Genomic DNA, 18,329 nt, shown 5'->3' with positions numbered 1-18,329 from the left:
GGGATATGTTAGAGGTCTATAAAATCATGATAGGTGTGGAGAAACGAAATAAAGTAGTATTATTTACTCCTCATTATACAAGAATTAGGGGTCATCAAATGAAATTAGTAGGCAGCTGGTTTAAAACAAACAAAAGGAAGTATTTCTTCACACAACGCACAGTCAACCTATGGAACTCTTTGCCAGAGGATGTTGTGAAGGCCAAGACTATAATAGGGTTCAAAAAAGAGCTAGATAAATTAATGGAAGATAGGTCCATCTATGGCTATTAGCCAGGATGGGCAGGGATAGTGTCCATAGCCTCTGTTTGCCAGAAGCTGGGAATGGGTGACAGGGGATGTATCAGTTGATGATTACCTGCTCTGTTTATTCTCTCTGAAGCACCTGTCATTGGCCACTGTCGGAAGACAAGATACTGGGCTAGATGGACCTTTGGTCTGACCCAGTATGGCCGTTCTTATGTTCTCCTGTATGGAGAGCCTGAGGATGCTCCAAGGCCACTGAGCCAACCTGGGCTAAGGTTCAAGGAAGTTTGCAAGAGGGATTTTGAAAACTCCCCCAAGCCTTTGCACTGCTTCTGAGGGGTGTGGGAAATACATTTTGGTATTGTTGTTTTAAATTAATTATTACTCAGTATTAATATGTCTAATAAGGAATCTGTTTGACAAAAAACATTTCCTGAATCTTTTTTGGTGTCTGTATTGTTAGACATACTTGCTGACTGGTATTTTGAAATAAATTACCAAAATAATTGAAACTGGTGTAATTATATAGTTGTTTTTACAAATAAAATATGCATAATTTTAAAATATTGTGCACAGAATTTTTAATATTTTGGTGCACAGTTTCCCCAGGAGTAAAGGGTGTGTCAGAATAGTGGAAGTGGAAGGCAGAGTAAAGACTGGGGCCTGCAGTTTTTGATGTATGTTCTGGTAATGGTAAGATGTTTGCTTGTGGGTGGAGGTGTAGAGGCTTTGTACTGTTGAGTGGCTTACTTTTCATTTCCTTGTTTTTGTGGGTTTGTTGAAGGAGAGACAATCGTAACTGCTTCAGAGTTTGCGTATTATTTACATTCTATAGTTAGTTTTCTCACTGCTTCTTTAGTGTTCTAGAAAAAGGCAAAGCACAGTAGCATTAGAATGGGACTAGAAACATTTCTGTTTCCTACAGGAGTTAAGCTGCTTCTAGTTCAGAAGTAAACAATGACTCATACTGATCAGGGTTTTTTATGAAAACGTAATTATCTGTTTTTATTTATTTTACTTACTCACTCCCCTGGTGGTTATTTCTTGAGGATGCTTTAATTCTTTATACTGCAGTTTCCAAAACTCTGTGCAGATGATGAATCCAGTGTCATTTTCTCTCCCTAGGGTCCAGTTGTCCTTGGTGGTGATCAGAAGCCTGAAGATTTGATGAAACAGCAGGGCCGATTAAGTTCCACATCAGTGGTGAATTCCAGAAGGAATAAGGGACTACCACATTCCTCCTCTTCCATCCAGAAGGTCCCTTCTGGAGAGAGACCGTGTGATTTGTCCTCCTGCACCCCTTCCTACTTCATGAACATTGTGGAGAAACAGGTTAGACTTTAGGAAAAACATGAATGCAGTGTTTATGCAGCAATACAGAGTAATGCAGAAGGAGACTGTCTTTTTAGCACATCTTATATCAATAATAAGACTTACTGAAATAAGTTCACAAATCACATAAGATAGTGAATAACTTAGTCTTATCATACTCTCTGTTCATTAATGGTTTAACTTTTCTTTATAATTCATTTCAGCTTTCATTTTCCTGATCTTAAATAATGATACGTCCTGTGGTGTAGGTAGTCATCAGTTTTTTGTTTTTTGTTTTTAACTTGTGAATAACTTGTTTTGCTTTTTTTCTTTGGCTCTCCTAAAGACCTGTTATGTTTCTTTCATACTCTGTACAAGTCATTACCATTGCTAAAGAGGTTGGATGACCATTTCTAAACTGTATGGAATTTTGAAGCCTTCCTATTTCGCGGTTGGTAGCTAACAGAGAGGTAATTAGAATCTCATAATTATAGTTGTTCTGAAGATATCTATCTCAATCAGTTCCTGCTCCTGGGTTTACAGTTCTAAGCCATTGGATCTAGCAGGCATCTCACCTCAGCCTTTGGAGGTTTCCAAGGGTTGTTCCATTGCTCACATGGGGACTTTCTTTGAAACATGAAAATACTCCTATAATAGCCAGCTGAGGCAAGATGAAAAAATATGCAGTTAGAAAACCCTTAAATCTGCATTTGATAGTTTTGGTTACTTTGTGAATCTTCTGTATAGATAAATACATAGGAGGCAGCATACTTGCCTCTCAGAGAATGGCCCTTAACATGATCCTCCATACCTAGGCTTGCCAAGCTGTATCAATGAAAGCTGTATTCAGCCAGCCAGTTAGATGTCTTGCTCTTGGAGACTATAGAACCTACTCGGTGTCAAATAAAATTAAAAAGCTGGATGGACTTTCTAAAGGCCTTAGTCTGATTTGAGATGGATGTCCAGCACCACTTGATCTTTAAAGAAACTAATGATAAATGAATCAGTCACTATGACCTGAAACTTGCCTTGTTGCTTGTTATTGCCATCAGGAAAATAACCTGTGTAAGAAACTTGAGCTCATAGTCCTAGAGTAGCTCAAAAGCAGCTTGGTTAGTTTGAGTGGAATCAAATTGTTTTTAACTGAGATTTACAAGTAAAAAAGGTAGCTAAAGCAACTTTATATTACATTTATATTATTATAAATTATATTATATTTATATGGGTGTATTACAAGATTACATATTGACTTGTTGCACAGGCTTTTTCTAGATTAGGATTCAAAAGTATGTTGTGTTAGATGTTGGCTGACATGTTCTAAAATGGCAGTGTAGACAAGGCAGTTTACATTTTAATATATGCCAGGCTGGTCAAATTGAAGGTATGCTTCATCTTGACCAGGTTAGTATGTATTAAAATGTACACTGCCTTGTGTAAATTGGACTGTTGACGTGTTAGCCAACTCTTTTTCTGAAGCACCTCTTAATTCCTAGTCTAGACAAAGTTAGAGGCCAGAAGCAATAAAGCTTGACATGCAATGCTCCAGAAAGAATGGGTTATGAGTGCTTATTGCTCCCAAGTGCTCCACTGACACACTCACAGTTGAGTGCTTGGCAGGGGAGATTTGATTTAAATCAAATTGAAATTAAGTCATGATTTAAATCACTAGTCAGGAAGACTTGGTTTAATCATGGATTTCTACATAAAAGTGCGTTCTTGTTGGTTGTTATAACCTTAATACATATTCTTCACAACTCAGATATACGTAGGTTTCAGTTTTAGAAGGTGTACACTATACATTTTTAAAGTGATTTATTTTGAAAATTTTTCAGATTAGTTTTACAGCTATATCAGAAAATGAATGATTGTTTAGTTATTTCATTTACCAAAGGTAATTGAAACAGATAGTTTAGCTCCCAATGACTTCATAAATATCTCGAATTCAACAGGTTAATCATTAATATTTGGAGGATTTTCCTGCCATGCTGTATTAGGAGAGCATCATCAGACAGATATTTAAATGGTTTTATTTAACTAAAACAACAACGTTATGTATTCTGGATTTTTTTTTCAACAGCAAACATACAATATTTTAACAAAACAAGCATATGAATTTTTTAATTTAAAGATTCACATTTTTTAAAATCAGGTTTGTTTTTGTTAAAATTGTTAACTAAAATAGTTAAATGAAATATTTAAAAAAGCAAAAAAATTTTGTTCAGAAACTGTCATCCGATTAGGCCAGTTCTTGATACAGTGCTCAAAACAGTCCACTACAGAGTTCCATCGCACTTCTTGTGGGAGAGTTAGCTTGGTTCCTCCCACTTCTTCAGAGCTGCTGCTGCAAAGTGGTTGTTACAGAAGTATTTTGCAATTTCAACATTATTAGCCTTTATTTCTGGAATACTGAAATCTTTGGCTAGGAGGTGCATCAAATGAGCACTGCACCTGCATGTTATTAGCTTGGGACGCTCTTCATTCTCTCCTAAATTTCTTCTCATCTTGGATACATTTGCAGCATTCTCTGTGACCAGGCTGCATAATAGACATTTGAATTTTTTTCACAGTTATAGCTTTTACTGCTGCTACTTATAAGTATTCTGCAGTGTGTGTGCATTTCCTGACGTATCAATTGTTTCTGTAAGGAAGACATTCCCTTCTTCTCTTGTCACACAAGCACATACAACAGGAATATTGTGGACACTGCTCCACACATCAAGACTCAGGTTAACAATTTTACCCTCTACACCTTTTGCACACTGCTCTCTTTCTCTTTCATACACTTTATCCAGCAATTCGCCTGCGACATCTGCTCTGTTGGGTGGACTGTATCCTGGTCTTAATGACTGAACCATGTTAATAAAGTGTGAGTTCTCAATCATACAGAAAGGAGAGTTTGTTGCATAAACAAACAGGGCAATTTTTTTCATCAATTACCTCTTTTTGAAATCGGCTGGTTCTTATCACAAACTTACCTATGGTTGTTTCTGGATGATGGAGATTTATTTTTATTTTTTTGCTACAGGTGGTATACTGTGGCTATGTGACATACATGATGTGACTGAAACACTATCATTGGCAGATAACTCTGAAACTATAGAAAATGATGGTGATCTTGAATGTGGATAGTCTTCAGAATCCTGTATGTTGAGGATGGATTCTTCTAAACAAAATAAGTCAGTGCCGTGATTTAATTATTATTACCATACTGCTCATTTAGTATTACTCATTGCATTCGCTGACGCTCAGTACTACTTTAAAGGTGAAATTGTAAAATTGCTTATTTCGGCTATTTATTTTTTATCACAACCACATCTATAATGATAGTACTATAGAGTAACTAACAACCATATTTTTTCCTCAAACATGAGAATTCAAGAATAGTCCTGAAGGAAGACAGGCAGTCCTTAAGAAGGAAGTATGAAATAAAAAAGTTTACCAACCTGAAGATATGGATGTGCATGTTCAGATATGTTCCTTTCATCATTTTTAATGCAGTTTCCTCCTGAGAAGGAACACTTCTCATGATGATGTTTCATTCAGGCAACCAGGCCTTGCATTTCTTTGCTGCACTGTTTGCGTTTTGCATGCATGCCTGACTTACCCGCAGGTAGAGGAACTTCATTAAAATATTCCCAAACTAGGTCTCTTTTACGGCCTGCTGCCTGCTGCTAAAAGGTTTTCCCTTTTAGTGAGAGAATGGTATGGTAGATCTCAAATCAATGAAGTCTAAACTCAGAAAGACCTCAAGACTTCTGGAATATGCTGCTCAAACAGTTTCACTTTTGTTTCTACTGCCTGTCCCTCCCTTCTCACATTTATCTCCAGACTTCTCCTTGTCCAGATCTATTCCGCCCCCAGCAATCTTCTATTCATTGAATGTTTTGAAACTGTGCACATTTAGAGAGAGGTAAGGGACTGACTCTGTGTACACAAATTTGCAGAGGGACAATAGGGTTGAGGTCTGTTATTTCTCACCTTTATTTATTTATTTATCTATCTGTTTATTTATTTTAAAACATTTTTGCTGTTAACAAGCATGTTATCTCTAGAGAGACAAATCCGCAGTTTGAGAACTAAAGCATCTCTGATGGTATCTTCTAGACCAGAGGTCTCAAACTCAAATGACCACGAGGGCCACATGAGGACTAGTGCATTGGCCCAAGGGCTGCATCACTGACACCCTCCTGCCCCCACTTGCTGCCCCCGGCCCCGCCTCCACTCCATCCCTTCCATGAGGCCCCACCTCTTCCTTGCCCCCATTCCAACCCCTTCCCCGAAGTCCCCACCCCAACCGTGCCTCCAGGGGGAGGGGTGTGGCGGGGGCTCAGGGCAGGGAGTTAGGTGTGGGGTGCAGGAGGGGCGCAGGGAGCTCAGGGCAGGGAGTCCGGGCAGGGGTTGGGGTGCAGGAGGGGCTCGCGGTCCAGGCTCCAACCCGGCGCCACTTACCTAGAGTGGCTCCGGGGTGGCAGCGGTGCGCACAGGGGCCAGGGCAGGCTTGCTGCCTGCCTGCCCTGGTGCTGCGCCAGGCTGCTCCGCTCCAGGAAGCAGCCAGAACCGCGTCTCTGCAGGGGGCACACGGCTCCCTCCAGGTACCTCCCCCGAAGCTCCCATTGGCTGTGGTTCCCCTTTCCCAGTCAATGGGAGCTGCGGGGGGTGGTGCCTGGAAGCGAGACTAACGCACGGAGCCCTCGGCCCCCATCCCCCCACTCCCGGGGACGCTGGGGCATGGTTCCTGCCGCTTCAGGGAGCAGCACGGGGCTCGCAGCGCCATGGGGTAGGCAGAGGGGCACACGGGGGGGGGGGGCACGGGGAGCTTGGTGGGCCGCATGAAAGAACCCTATGGGCCGTGTGTTTGAGATCCCTGTTCTAGACTGAGCACTGAGTCCCATTGGGTAGATAGAAAGATTAACGTAAATAATCTATACAGAAGCCCCTGGAACTCCATAAGATTGGGTCCCTAATCCATGAACTATTGGAACTCATTTACAAAACTTTTCTTAAACATTACATGAATATATTGTCTCATACTATAGAATTAGAATTTATAATCCTTATTCCATGATGAGATATCTTTGAGCTATAATGTATCTTAATTAAAACTATCTTTAAATAGGTTTTTTCCTCAAAGTGTTTTATCAAAAAACTGATTTAAATAAAAAAAGCAGATTTAAAAAAAAAAATTTTTTTTTAAATCATTGATTTTTATCCACCGCGGTGCCTAGTCAAATGCATTACAGAAGTTAAGTCTGTTGCATCAAAATTTACCTTTAATCAACCAAACTTGTAATCTTATTTTTTTTTTTAAAAAAAATGAGGTTAGTTTGACAGGATCTGTTTTTCATAAATCCATTGATTTCTTAAATATTGGCACAACACTGACTTCTTCCTATCTTCCAGAACTTCCCCTGTATTCCAAGACTTATTGAAAATCAACATTAATGGTCCAGCGACTCCACAGCCAGCTATTTTAGAACTCTTGGATGTAAATTTACTGGACCTGTAGATTAAAAATGTCTAAATTTAGTAGCTACTATTTAACATCCTCCTGAAATATTTAATGGAATGGAGAGAGTGTTATCATATTATATGACTATATCATCTGGTTTTCCCCCAAATACAGAACAGAAATTTACTGAAAATTTCCGCCTTTTCTGCATTATCGATAATTCTGTCATTTCCACTTAGCAGTGGACTAATACCATTCCTGTCTAGTAATGTGTTCCTAGTATATTTAAACACCTTATTGTACTTAAGTCTCCTGGTCATAGATTTCTCCTTGACCCCTTTGCTTCCCTTACCCATTTTCTACAATTCCTAGCTTCTCATTTGTATTTATTACATTCAGCTTCCTCTTTCTTCAGTTTATTTATTTATTTTTTTTAATTTATACCTACCTTCACTTCCCCTCTAAACCAGGTCAGTTTTTTAACCAGTATGGCCTGCTTGCTCAGTTGTGGGATTGTGGCTTTTTGAGCAACTAGTGAAGTGTTTTTCTGATTAAATTCTTCCTGCAAGCAGACTTGGCTCATACTTGTTTATGAAATTGGCTGTTTTAAAGCACCAGGTATATATGTCACTGGTCTGATCTTTATTCTGTTTTCACATTATAAATATCAAGTCATGATCACTTGTATCAAAGGTACCATTAATTTTAGTTTTGTGATCAGTTTCTCTTTATCTGTCAAGATAAAATCTCCAATAGAATTCTCCTACTTTTTGAGTTAAGAAATTGTCATCTGTAATTAGAAATACCAAGGTTGTTTTAATACTGGCAGCGTGAGACCTCCAGCATATGTCGCTCGATGTGAAGTCTCCAGTGATTGCACAGCTGTTTTTCATACATATTAAAGAGGTGCGTAAGGAGCCAGTCACCCTCTTCCTTAGTGTGATTTGGTGGTCTGTAGCAGACACCAGCTAATACCCCATCTTGTTCTTTATCTGTTAGAACATCAGTTCATAAGAATTCAAAATCATTCATAGAAAGGAGTTTCCTCCTGAATATAACTGGCAAGGATGGGGTCAACAGAGGCTGTCTGAATGCAGGCTCTGGCTGCTGTTTCCAAGAGCAGCATTTTTAAGTTGAACCACAAGGACTCGCTGGGTGAAATTCTATAGGGTGTGTAATTCAGAAGGCCAGATTAAACTATTATAATGGTCCCTTGTGTCTTTAATCTGTGAAATAGTGTTATTCTCATTTTACAGATAGATAAATGAGGCAGAGAAGTGAAGCAGCCTACCTAATGTCAAACAGCAAATCTCTGGTAGATTAAGGAATAGAACAAATATTTTGTCTTAGTCACAAAACCATCCTTTCTCCCTCATGGATAATCAGGGAACATCAAGTATCAGGGGGTAGCCATGTTAGTCTGTATCCACAAAAACGAGGAGTCCGGTGGCACATTAAAGACTAACAGATTACATTCTGTTAGTCTTTAAGATGCCACCGGACTCCTCATTGTTTTTTTCAGGGAACATCTTGACCAGGGAGCCAATTATCTGAAAACAACTTTGTGTGTGTGTGTGAGAGAGAGAGACAGACATGCCATCTTATATCTCTGCATACTCTCATAATAAACTTCTTTGATATTTTTATTCACATTTGATTTTTCTGCCATGAGAAGTTGATAGTAATTGAGCCAGCAAATCTGCTAATTTGCAAATAAATTTGATTTTTCACTTAACTGACTGGAGAGTAAAACACAATGTCAATGGATCTGTCTTCAGTTGTAGTTTTACATTGTTACAGTTTTCTCTGGTATACTGATAGCCTGTTTTTAATCTCTGGGTTTATCCAGTGGAACAAAGTGTATTATGGATTTATCACCGGACTGGTAGTCAGGAACTGCTGCACTTTAACCCCAGCGTTGTAGCAGTGGAAAAAATTACTAAACCTCTTTCTCCATTTTCCCATCTGTAAAATGGGAATAGTTGTACTTGCCTGTCTCAGAAATGTAGTGGGAATTGAATTGTGCTTTGCTCCGCACATTCACGTGCCAGTCCTTTTCAACATATACATAGAGCCATTAGGTGAACTGGTCAGAAAGCATGGACTCAAGTGCTAACAGTGAGGGAGACACAGCTCTACCTATCCTTCACCGCATATGACCACACCACTACTGCCAACAACTCACTTAATGAGTGTTTGTTCAGGACAATGGTTGATTTTAATAGAGAATGTCTTTAATATTGGTTTCTCTGCTTTGAAAAAGATCAAAACCCATCACCTTTTTTTGTTTTAAGTCTCTCTTTATCAGCAGCACTGATAGGAATTGTTATAGTTCCTCAAAAACTATGTAGATTAATTGCATACTAAAGTGCAGCCATCTCATTGTAATATCTGACCACAATATTTGTATTGTATATTTCTTGGCAATTGAGTGAATGTAAATTTAAAAAAAAGTCTAGAAAACTCCCCACCAGATTGTTTCATAGCCAGTATGAAAACATCTTTCAAATCAAGAGAGAGTTCCATCAGATGACTGTTCAATGGCCTTTGTAAAATGAGTTTGTGGTCTTGGGCCAAAACACCCACCCCACTTGATACTACTGAGTCCCTTCTTCGGCAGTCTCCAAAGAGAGGCCAGAGGGCTGTGGAGGATGAATTTCCCTTTTGCCTTTAAAGGCGCTCCCTTCAAGTCACGGGTGGCAGAGTAGTAAGGGGAAGTTTGCGCGGCTGCTGCTTGCAGTGTACTACTGCTTCTTCTTCAAGAGGGGCCCCTATAGATGCTCTACTTCAGGTGTGCCTGTGCATCTCGAGCCCTTGATTAGAGATTTTCTGTTAAGTGTCTGTCTGGCCCACGTGTGCTCTGTGCAACCTCATGCTGTGCTCCAAGGGCATATAGGGTTGCTCAGGCGAACCCGTCAGTTCCTTTTCTGTCACCTCGACCTGAGGTGGAGCTCTAGCGTGTTTGCCTTGTGCATGCGTCAGCATGTTTTGTAGTTGTTGTTTAGTTAGTTAGTTGGTATATAGTTGTGAGAGGTTTCCGTTTTTCCTAACCTCCTCTCTCCCCCTTTCTCACCCATTTTTTCTGGGGAGCTTATTTGACGTGGAAAGGCATTCCTGGCTTGCCAGGTTTCAAATCCTGACTCTCTTGTCAGGAGGCTGTCCCAATAAGCGATGGCCATTCTAAGTGTATCCATTGCTTGGGAGAGTTCCATATCTCCCAAAAGTGTAACTTTTGCCGGGACCTAAAATCTAGAGCTTGGAAGAACTGGAAGACAAAACTGAAGCTGCTACTCATAGAGCACTTCCTTCGACCAACTTCTGATTCAGCTCAGAAGACAGACACTCACCCCCTCCCCATACATCGATCTCCACATAGATTCAGTGCCCCTTTGGCTAAGGTCTCACTTAAGAAGTTAAAGATCTCTGAGGACTCAGGGAAAGCTCCAAAAAAGTGGAGCTACAGTATCCCACCACAAGGAGCGAACTCCCAAGAAGTCCAGTCTGCTGCAAGGTCTGCGATTTCTGAGACCTTGATGTCTGGACTCGGTACCATGGAGGGGAAAGAAACTTTCTCTGGTATCGGCAGAGCAGGGATATCCTGGAGCACTTCAGAGATATGTGGTATCAGCAGGGCCCTGGTACCATCTGCCTCCAGATCAGCACAGTTTACTTCAGACTTACCAATGCCACCTTCCCACTTGGCTCCATCAGTACGGACAGATTTGAAGCACACACCTTCATCCGCAGTGCCTTCAAGCTCCAAACCGTTGGTACCACCCAAGTCAACTGCTGAGTTGGTACCAATCCACTTGGTACCACAGGAATTCCGTTACACCAGGGACTTGTCAGTGATAGACAAGCTGGAGTGCTCCCTGTTTGTGGGTACCAGATGACTCTTGGTACTTAGACCCCAGTCTCCAGATTACCAGTGCTTCCCAGTACTGCAGGAGTCTACACCCTTAATCAGTCTCCTTCTTACCATTATAGGAATCCATACTTTGATGAAGATCCCTGCCCACGTCACAGATGGAGGGATCTGTCCTAGGTACCACCTCCTCTCCTGTATGGGCTTCTCCAGTGGCCATACTGGGATCCTCGGGTGGCATATTGGCAGCAGTTTTTCAGACCACTGATTCCACTGCACCAGGAAACTAGGGTCGCTGTCGCCTCCACCAAACCTCCCACATGAGGAGACCTTTGAGGAAGTAGAAGGCTAGGGTGGACAAAGAGGCTACCCCTTAAACTCCTATTTTGTCTTCATCTGCAGACAAGGCAGTCATTCCTCCACCACCATTGAAGACCAGCAATTTTTGTCAATTCCAGGACCTTGTGAAGAGGGTGGTGGGCACTCCCTAGATACCTCTTGAGACGGTTAAAGACTCACATCACAAACTCCTGGACATTTTGCAGTCAGTGACACCCACTCAGTTTGTGCTACCCATTAATGAAGCACTTCTGGATCCAGCAAAGACTGTGTGGCAAACTTCCGCCACCATACCACCAACTGGTAAATGGGCAAATAAGAAATATTATGTAGCCCCTCCTCCCAGGGACTCAGAATTTTTGTTTTCCCACCCCTCACCAAATTCTCTGATGGTAGATGCTGTAAACATGTGGGGTAGATAGTATTACTCTTTGCCTGCTCCTTATGAAAAGGTTAGACCTTTTTGGATGGAAGGGCTATTCATCTGCAACCCTCCAATTTTGGATCACCGACTGTCAGGCAATCATGGCCAAGTATGACTACACAAATTGCAACAAGTTCAAATCCTTTATTGAACATCTTCCCAAGGAGCATAGGGAACACATGCAGGCCATCATTTAGGAGGGTCCGTTATTAGCCAAAACCTCTGTCCAAGCATCCCTAGATGCTGCAGATGCTGCTGCTAGATTCATCTCCGGGGCAATTGTCATGCAAAGGGTGTCACGGCTGCAGTTTTTGGGATTCCCAAGGGAGATTCAGGTTGAGGACCTCCAGTTTGATGGTCAGATGCTCTTCTCAGGAACTATGGACAAGTTCTTGCACATGCTGAAGGATTCCAGGGCCACATTGAGGTGTCTGGGTATATACACTCCTACAAACAAGAGGAGATTTAGCAAGTCTTAGACTGTCCAGAGATTACACCTGGCTCAGTTCTCTGGTTTTCACAGAACCACTGAATCTTCTAGGAGGGGGGGAAAAAGGGATTCCAGAGGAAAAGAGCTTCCCACCATCCTTCAGCTAGTACCCAGTCATCATTAAAACGGCAATTTTGATGGGTTGATTGAAGGCTCAAATCCTCCCTTGCCTGTAGTTTGCAAGCTGTAACCTTATGCCCACTTCTTCATTTTTGGAGACCACCTTTCCCATTTCCAACTGGCCTGGTGACCTATTTCAACAGACAAGTGGGTCATGGAGATTATAATATTGGCCTACATCATCCTCTTCATGTCCCTCGCCACCACCTTCCCCATCCCTCTTCAGGGACCCCTCTCACAAGGCTATACTTAGTCAAGAAGGACACTCCCTCTTTTATTTAGGAGCAGTAGAACCAGTCCCATCCCCTCAGAGAGGGAAAGGGTTTTACTCAGAGTATTTTCTCGTGCTAAAGAAGGATGGAGGGTGGAGACCAATTGTAAATCTAAGACAACTGAACAAATTTGTAAAGTCTCAAGAGTTCCTGATAAGTGAAGCAAGGAGCAGGTCACCATAGGCTCAAACAGAGGTCCCAGCAGGTATCTAAGTACCACGTTGAGATCCCAAGACAGAGAAGGATGCTTAACCAGGGGGTAAAGATTCTCCAGACCTGTAATAAATATCGAGGACATATGGTATGCAAAAATAGAAAACGCCTCTAGTGGGGAATGAAAAGCTAATATCATGGCGAGGTGAACCTAATAGATATAACTGATCCAATTTTTGTAAGTCCAGCAGATAATCTATGATGACTGACAATGGGGCAGTTTCAGGCACAAAGTGGTGATGTTCTTGGAACCTCTTCCATTTCTGAAGGTAAGTAATTCGAGTTGACTCCCTTCTACTGTTTGCAGCTCCTGTGTCATATGGCAGCTTGCACCTTTGTGACGGGGCATGCAAGATAGTGCCTCCATTGCTTTGAGGCCTGGTTCAGGAGGGCCTGTTCCTCAACCAGAGGCAGCTTGGACAAACAAGCAGGTTACGGTTTCTCTCCAGGTGAAGAACTCTCTGCATTGGTGGAAAGATGAATGCAATGTCTGCACAGGTGTCCATTTCTCCTCCCAGCTCCAACAATAACTATAACAATGAATGCATCACTGTTAGGGTGGGGAGCATACTTCAATACACTCACAACTCAGGGCAGATGGTCGCTGTAGAAAACCAATCTCTATATCAATGTGTTGGAACTGAGGGCAGTCAGGAATGCCTGTCTTCAGTTCCTACCCCTCATCAAGAGCAAATTAATCAGAATCATGATGGATAATGTGGCTTGCATGTTCTATATCAACAAACAGGGATGCGCAAGATCGCCTTCCCTGTGCATAAAAGCTATAAAGTTATGGAACTGGTGTATAGCCCATCAGATTTAGATCTCGGCCGTTTACCTTCCTGGATGCCAGTATGTCACAGCCACTATGCTCAGCAGATGCTTCTCCCAGGACTATGAATGGGAGTTGAACTCGCAGATCCTTCATGGGATATTCCAGAGGTTGGGACTTCCACAAGTGGACCTGTTCACCACATCCAGCACAGAAAGTGCCCTTTATCCTACTCAAGAGGAGATCTTGGTCACCTTTCTTTGGGAGACACCTTTCTCCTTCCTTGGAGAAAGGGTCTGTTCTATGCATTCCCTCCAACACAAACAATTTCAAGTATGATGAACAAGATAAGGCAGGACAAGACCAGGGTTATCCTCATAATGCTGACCTGGCCAAGGTAAGCTTGGTAACCTTACCTGCTTCACTTGTGTCCCCAACTGGCACTCCAACTTCTGACCCTCCCTCATCTCCTCTCCCAGGATACAGGTTGTGTGCTTCACCACAACCTGGGGGTCATCCATTCTCCAAGCATAGCTCCTAGATGGTTCACAGGATTAGACTTCACCTGCTTGACAGGAGTACAGTAAGTAATACTAACTACACAATAGAAAGAAGTCAATTCCAATTACTTACCTCCAGAAATGGAAGAGGTTTCAACCACTGGTGTCATGATCATTGCCTTGTGCCTGTGTCTCCATTTGAACCTATGATGACCTGCTCCTTGCTTCACTTTTCTATGAAGATACCCTTTCTAGTAGCTATCATGTCAGCCTGCAGGGCTAGAGAAATTGGAGCCTTGATGTCAGGACCACCTCTCCCCCCAATTTACAATATTTTTCAAGGACAAGGTCTTTTCTATAACTGCACCCAAAGTTCTTACCTAATGTTCTGTCAGATTTCCAACTTAACCAGTCTATTTATTTGCCAGTATTATTTCCTAAACCACATAAATCTCAGCAGTAGACCTCCCTTCGTACATTAAATGTATGACGGACTTTTATCTAAATAGGACAAAGTAATTTCAGAAATCACCTAGACGTTCTGTCTCCACTGCAGAAAGATCAAAGGAGCCCACAGTCTCTTCGAGATGCATCTCTGGGTGTATTACTGCTTGTTATGATACAGCTGGTGCTTTGCTTCCCCAAGGATTATAGCTCATAATACAAGATCACAAGCAACTTCCACGGTGTTGCTCAAAAACATACCAGTGTCTGAGATATGCAGAGCTGCTACATGGACTTCAGTGCATATCTTTTCTAAACATTATGCTTGCTCCACACACTCAGATCTGATGCAGTACTTGGATCTGCTGTATTGTCTTCTTGGATCTGCTGTACTGTCTTTAGTCTTGGACTTGATTCCTAAGCTCCCTCCTCCCTGTGAGGATACAGCTCCGCTGTCACCTGAAATGGAGCACCCATAGGGACACTAATCAAAGAAGAAACCTTGTGCAGTAACAGTGGTTTTTCGAGATGTTTCCCTCTATGCGTGGACCTGCCCTTCTTCCCCCCTGCTTTGGACTGTTCTTGTTGGACATTCAGATAGAGAAGCCGAACAGACAGTGCTAGTGGAGAGAGGCACATGCACACCTGAAGTGGGGCATCCATAGGGACACACATTTTGAAGAACTACAGTTGCTGTGCAAGGTGAGTGACTACCTTATTTTTCGCTAGCACTAAATTCACATAAAATGTAGGTGCATGCACACATCAAGCTTTGGGACTGAAAGCTTACTGTCAGAGTCCAAGGTCCTTTTACAGTGTTTCAGAATCATGTCCAGTAAGTATATAATATACCCCTAGACTACCAGATATCCTGGATTGATGCTAGCATTTGGTTAAAGTTTTGGAACAGTTTGTATGAAACAAAATTTTTGCTACACCAAAGCTGCTCGTATTCCAAGTGAAGCTGGCAGGCAATGAAAGTGGTCTCCAGTTTATAGATCAGAGGACTAGAAATTGTATTTGACAACTTTTTGTAACATCTAAGAATGCAATTTAAAATCACTGATGTGGAGTGATTTGAAGAATCTGTCTTTGATCATTGAATCTAAGCGGATGGAAAGAAATTGTAAATAATTGATTGCATTGGGACTGCCTGACTATGTTCAGCATTATTTTTAATTGCAAAATGCTGCTTAGATTGATTACTTTTTTTCTCCCCATCCCTCTTCAAAATTCATTCTTTCATCAAGCTATCCTGAGTTTGAGATTTTATTTTTCTCTTGCAGAGTTCTCGTCTTACGCAGTCTTTAGGAAACCCTATGTGTCAAAGTCCCTCCTGTACCCCCATCAGTGGGTCTCCAGGACCCCCAAAAGCCTGCACATCATCCCGCCAAGTCAACGGAAAAATTAACTGGTTAGTTTTTCTTTTCTTATAGGTTGACCAATCTCATATTTGGGATTATTCTGAGTAATTTTTATAATTAAGACATTTGTGATAGTGGCTGAGAATGTGATCATAGGTGAACCGTCTCTCTTTGAATACAATTCATGATGTAAGGAAGCAAAATAAATGCACATGCCTGATGGGGGAGAAATATTTTTGAAGATAGATATTAGGTTATATATTGCGATCTACATTTTGTAACTAAAAATAGCATTTAATGTTGCATATTTTGCAGAGTATTTGTTGCAAAGTGTTACATATAGCTTTATCTTCTTTTAATGGCCAGTGTTGCCCACAAATCCAAATGCATGTAATCTTTAAAGGTAACCTACAAAGGTTTATTTTTCCACCTTAAAATTGGATTTGTGACCTTTTCTCATTTTTATCATGTATAAAGAGAGCATGAAAGACACTTTTTCTGCTTATATTTCAACCGCTGAAATATCAGAAATCAATCATGTCTTCCCTAGTGATACTGAATGACCTCTTGGACCTCAGGCTGTTGAGAGCTCTCATACTGTAATTAAAGTAGTGGGGAAAGGGTATTGAATGTTTAACACACTCTTCCAAACAAGTGCTTGTTAGATATGGGAGTTAAAAAAATAAAACTTAAGTAGCCTATAGGACTCTTCTCTCCGCTGTCCAAGTGTGCCTATTTTCCGCCTCCAGTTCTCTGGAGAGTGGGCAGTTTAGAAGCAGATGCTTTCATTCATTTGATCCTGTGGGGACAAGTCAGTGGTGGCAGCTGCAAAGAGCGGGAAGCCTGGAAAGAAGTCCCCTTTGGCTCAGGGTGGAGGGACTGGCAAAGACTAGGCCAGGTAGGCAGCAGAGGGAGAGAAGGGGTCTTCTCCTGTGGGTTCAGAGGCAGAGACAGGGTAGGGAAGACGGGAAAGGAGACTCCTTTTGGCATGGCCTGTAAGGTGCTCTGACCAAATGCTGGTGGAGAGAGGAAGGTCTCAGCTGCCTGGTCCCAATCAGGTGCAAGCTACCTCCCCAGCTCTCTGCCAGCCCACTTTGATCACAGCAGGCAGGCAGCTATGGGTAATAGGAAAGGGTTTAGGGGCTGGATCTGGGGTGTAGGCCATGTGTTTGACACCTGTTCAGTAGTCTTCCAGTATGGACAAGACCTGAATTTCTAATGCGAAAATTTTTGTTTTTGTTTTTAAATAAACGGAACCATTTTTCAGGCCTTTCATCCTTTATAAAGAAGCCCAAAATGGTAAAAGACTAATATTTTTCCTTTGCTGGTTGCCTGACTATGGAGTTGCATCCTGTGAAATCTATTTGTGTCAGCATGCAGTGCTCCACCTTGATTCAAGTAGCCTCTGCTAAAATAAAAAATAGTTCTTACTGTAACCTCTTTTGGGGTTGCAGTTAGCACCATTTTATGCTAATCAGCTACACCATTCAGTTTCTGGCAGGTTGCTAATTAAATCCTCATTTGGGGAAAGTTTGAATGCCTGTTACTATGAGGATTGCACATTTCTTGGATTTATATTTTAGTTGTTGCTCTGAGTGAGGTGGGATGTATTCCATTTTCAGGTTTAGCTGCTTACAAAACAGGTTGCCAGTTTTCCGTTGATGCTTCGTTTTAATAAATAGAAGTATTCTGTTGATTGCTAATTTTATTCAAAAGTGCCTTAAGCTTGCAGGTGTTGCTGATGCGGTTGGATATATCCGATCATATTTTCTCCTTTTCTTTTCTTTTCTCTTTTCTTTTTTCCCCTTCCATCTCTTCTATGTTTACATTGTATGTATGTGGATATATAAAAGCTATTTTTCCTTATACATTTTTCAAGTGTCCCGTTTCAGCTTTGTTTCTATAGAATTTGCATTACTAGCATTTCATATGCGCTGGAATTAAGCATCAGAGGTACAGATCCTTAGAGCTGGATAAATTTATTTTTCAATTCAGCCAGCAAACCAAAAAAAAATCAGAAAAAAAATTTGGTTAGAGTAAAAAAAATCTTGATAATTTGGCAGCAAATTGGAAAAGTCTGATACAGATCATAAGGAACATTACATTCTGGTCAGCTTCAGAAAACTCTGTATGTGCATTCATCCCCCTTGTGTAACCTTTAGCTCTGTGGTTAGGGCACTTCCTTGGGGTGTGGAAGAACCAGGTTGAATCCCCATTCTGGAGCAGAGACTTGAACTCAAATCTCTCCCCTCCCAGGTAACCGCCATCACCTACAGACTATTCTGGGGTGGGTTGCTCTCAGTCTCTCCTGTTGAAGCTGTTCCACTTTGTGTATATACTAAAAATATATATTGAAGCAGAGACTTGAAATCAGGTGTCACCCCTGCCATATGAGACCCTTAGCCACCAGGTTATAGACTATTCTGCTCTCAGTCTCTCCTGTTGATGCTGTTCCATTTTGTATCAGAAAGACAGAAGATTTGAATCCACATCTCATACCCCCCAGCTGTGTGTTTTAATC

The 18,329-nt window shown here is 41.4% G+C and overlaps 1 protein-coding gene across 8 annotated transcripts in view; it reads left to right on the top strand.

Moving 5' to 3' along the window:
- The window catches only part of LOC125631098 (KAT8 regulatory NSL complex subunit 1), a 139,930-nt gene that overhangs the window by 67,327 nt on the left and 54,274 nt on the right, over positions 1 to 18,329 (top strand). For all 8 annotated transcript variants that reach the window (XM_048837288.2, XM_048837287.2, XM_075126092.1 and 5 more), the window contains 2 exons: positions 1,371 to 1,577; positions 15,731 to 15,858. In XM_048837288.2, coding sequence (XP_048693245.1) covers positions 1,371 to 1,577; positions 15,731 to 15,858 — 335 coding nt within the window. The remainder of the gene's footprint in view (positions 1 to 1,370; positions 1,578 to 15,730; positions 15,859 to 18,329) is intronic.

Source organism: Caretta caretta, chromosome 2 (genome assembly GCF_965140235.1).
Source record: "Caretta caretta isolate rCarCar2 chromosome 2, rCarCar1.hap1, whole genome shotgun sequence".
Classification (NCBI taxonomy): domain Eukaryota; kingdom Metazoa; phylum Chordata; order Testudines; family Cheloniidae; genus Caretta; species Caretta caretta.
This window is presented reverse-complemented; position numbering and strand designations above follow the sequence as displayed.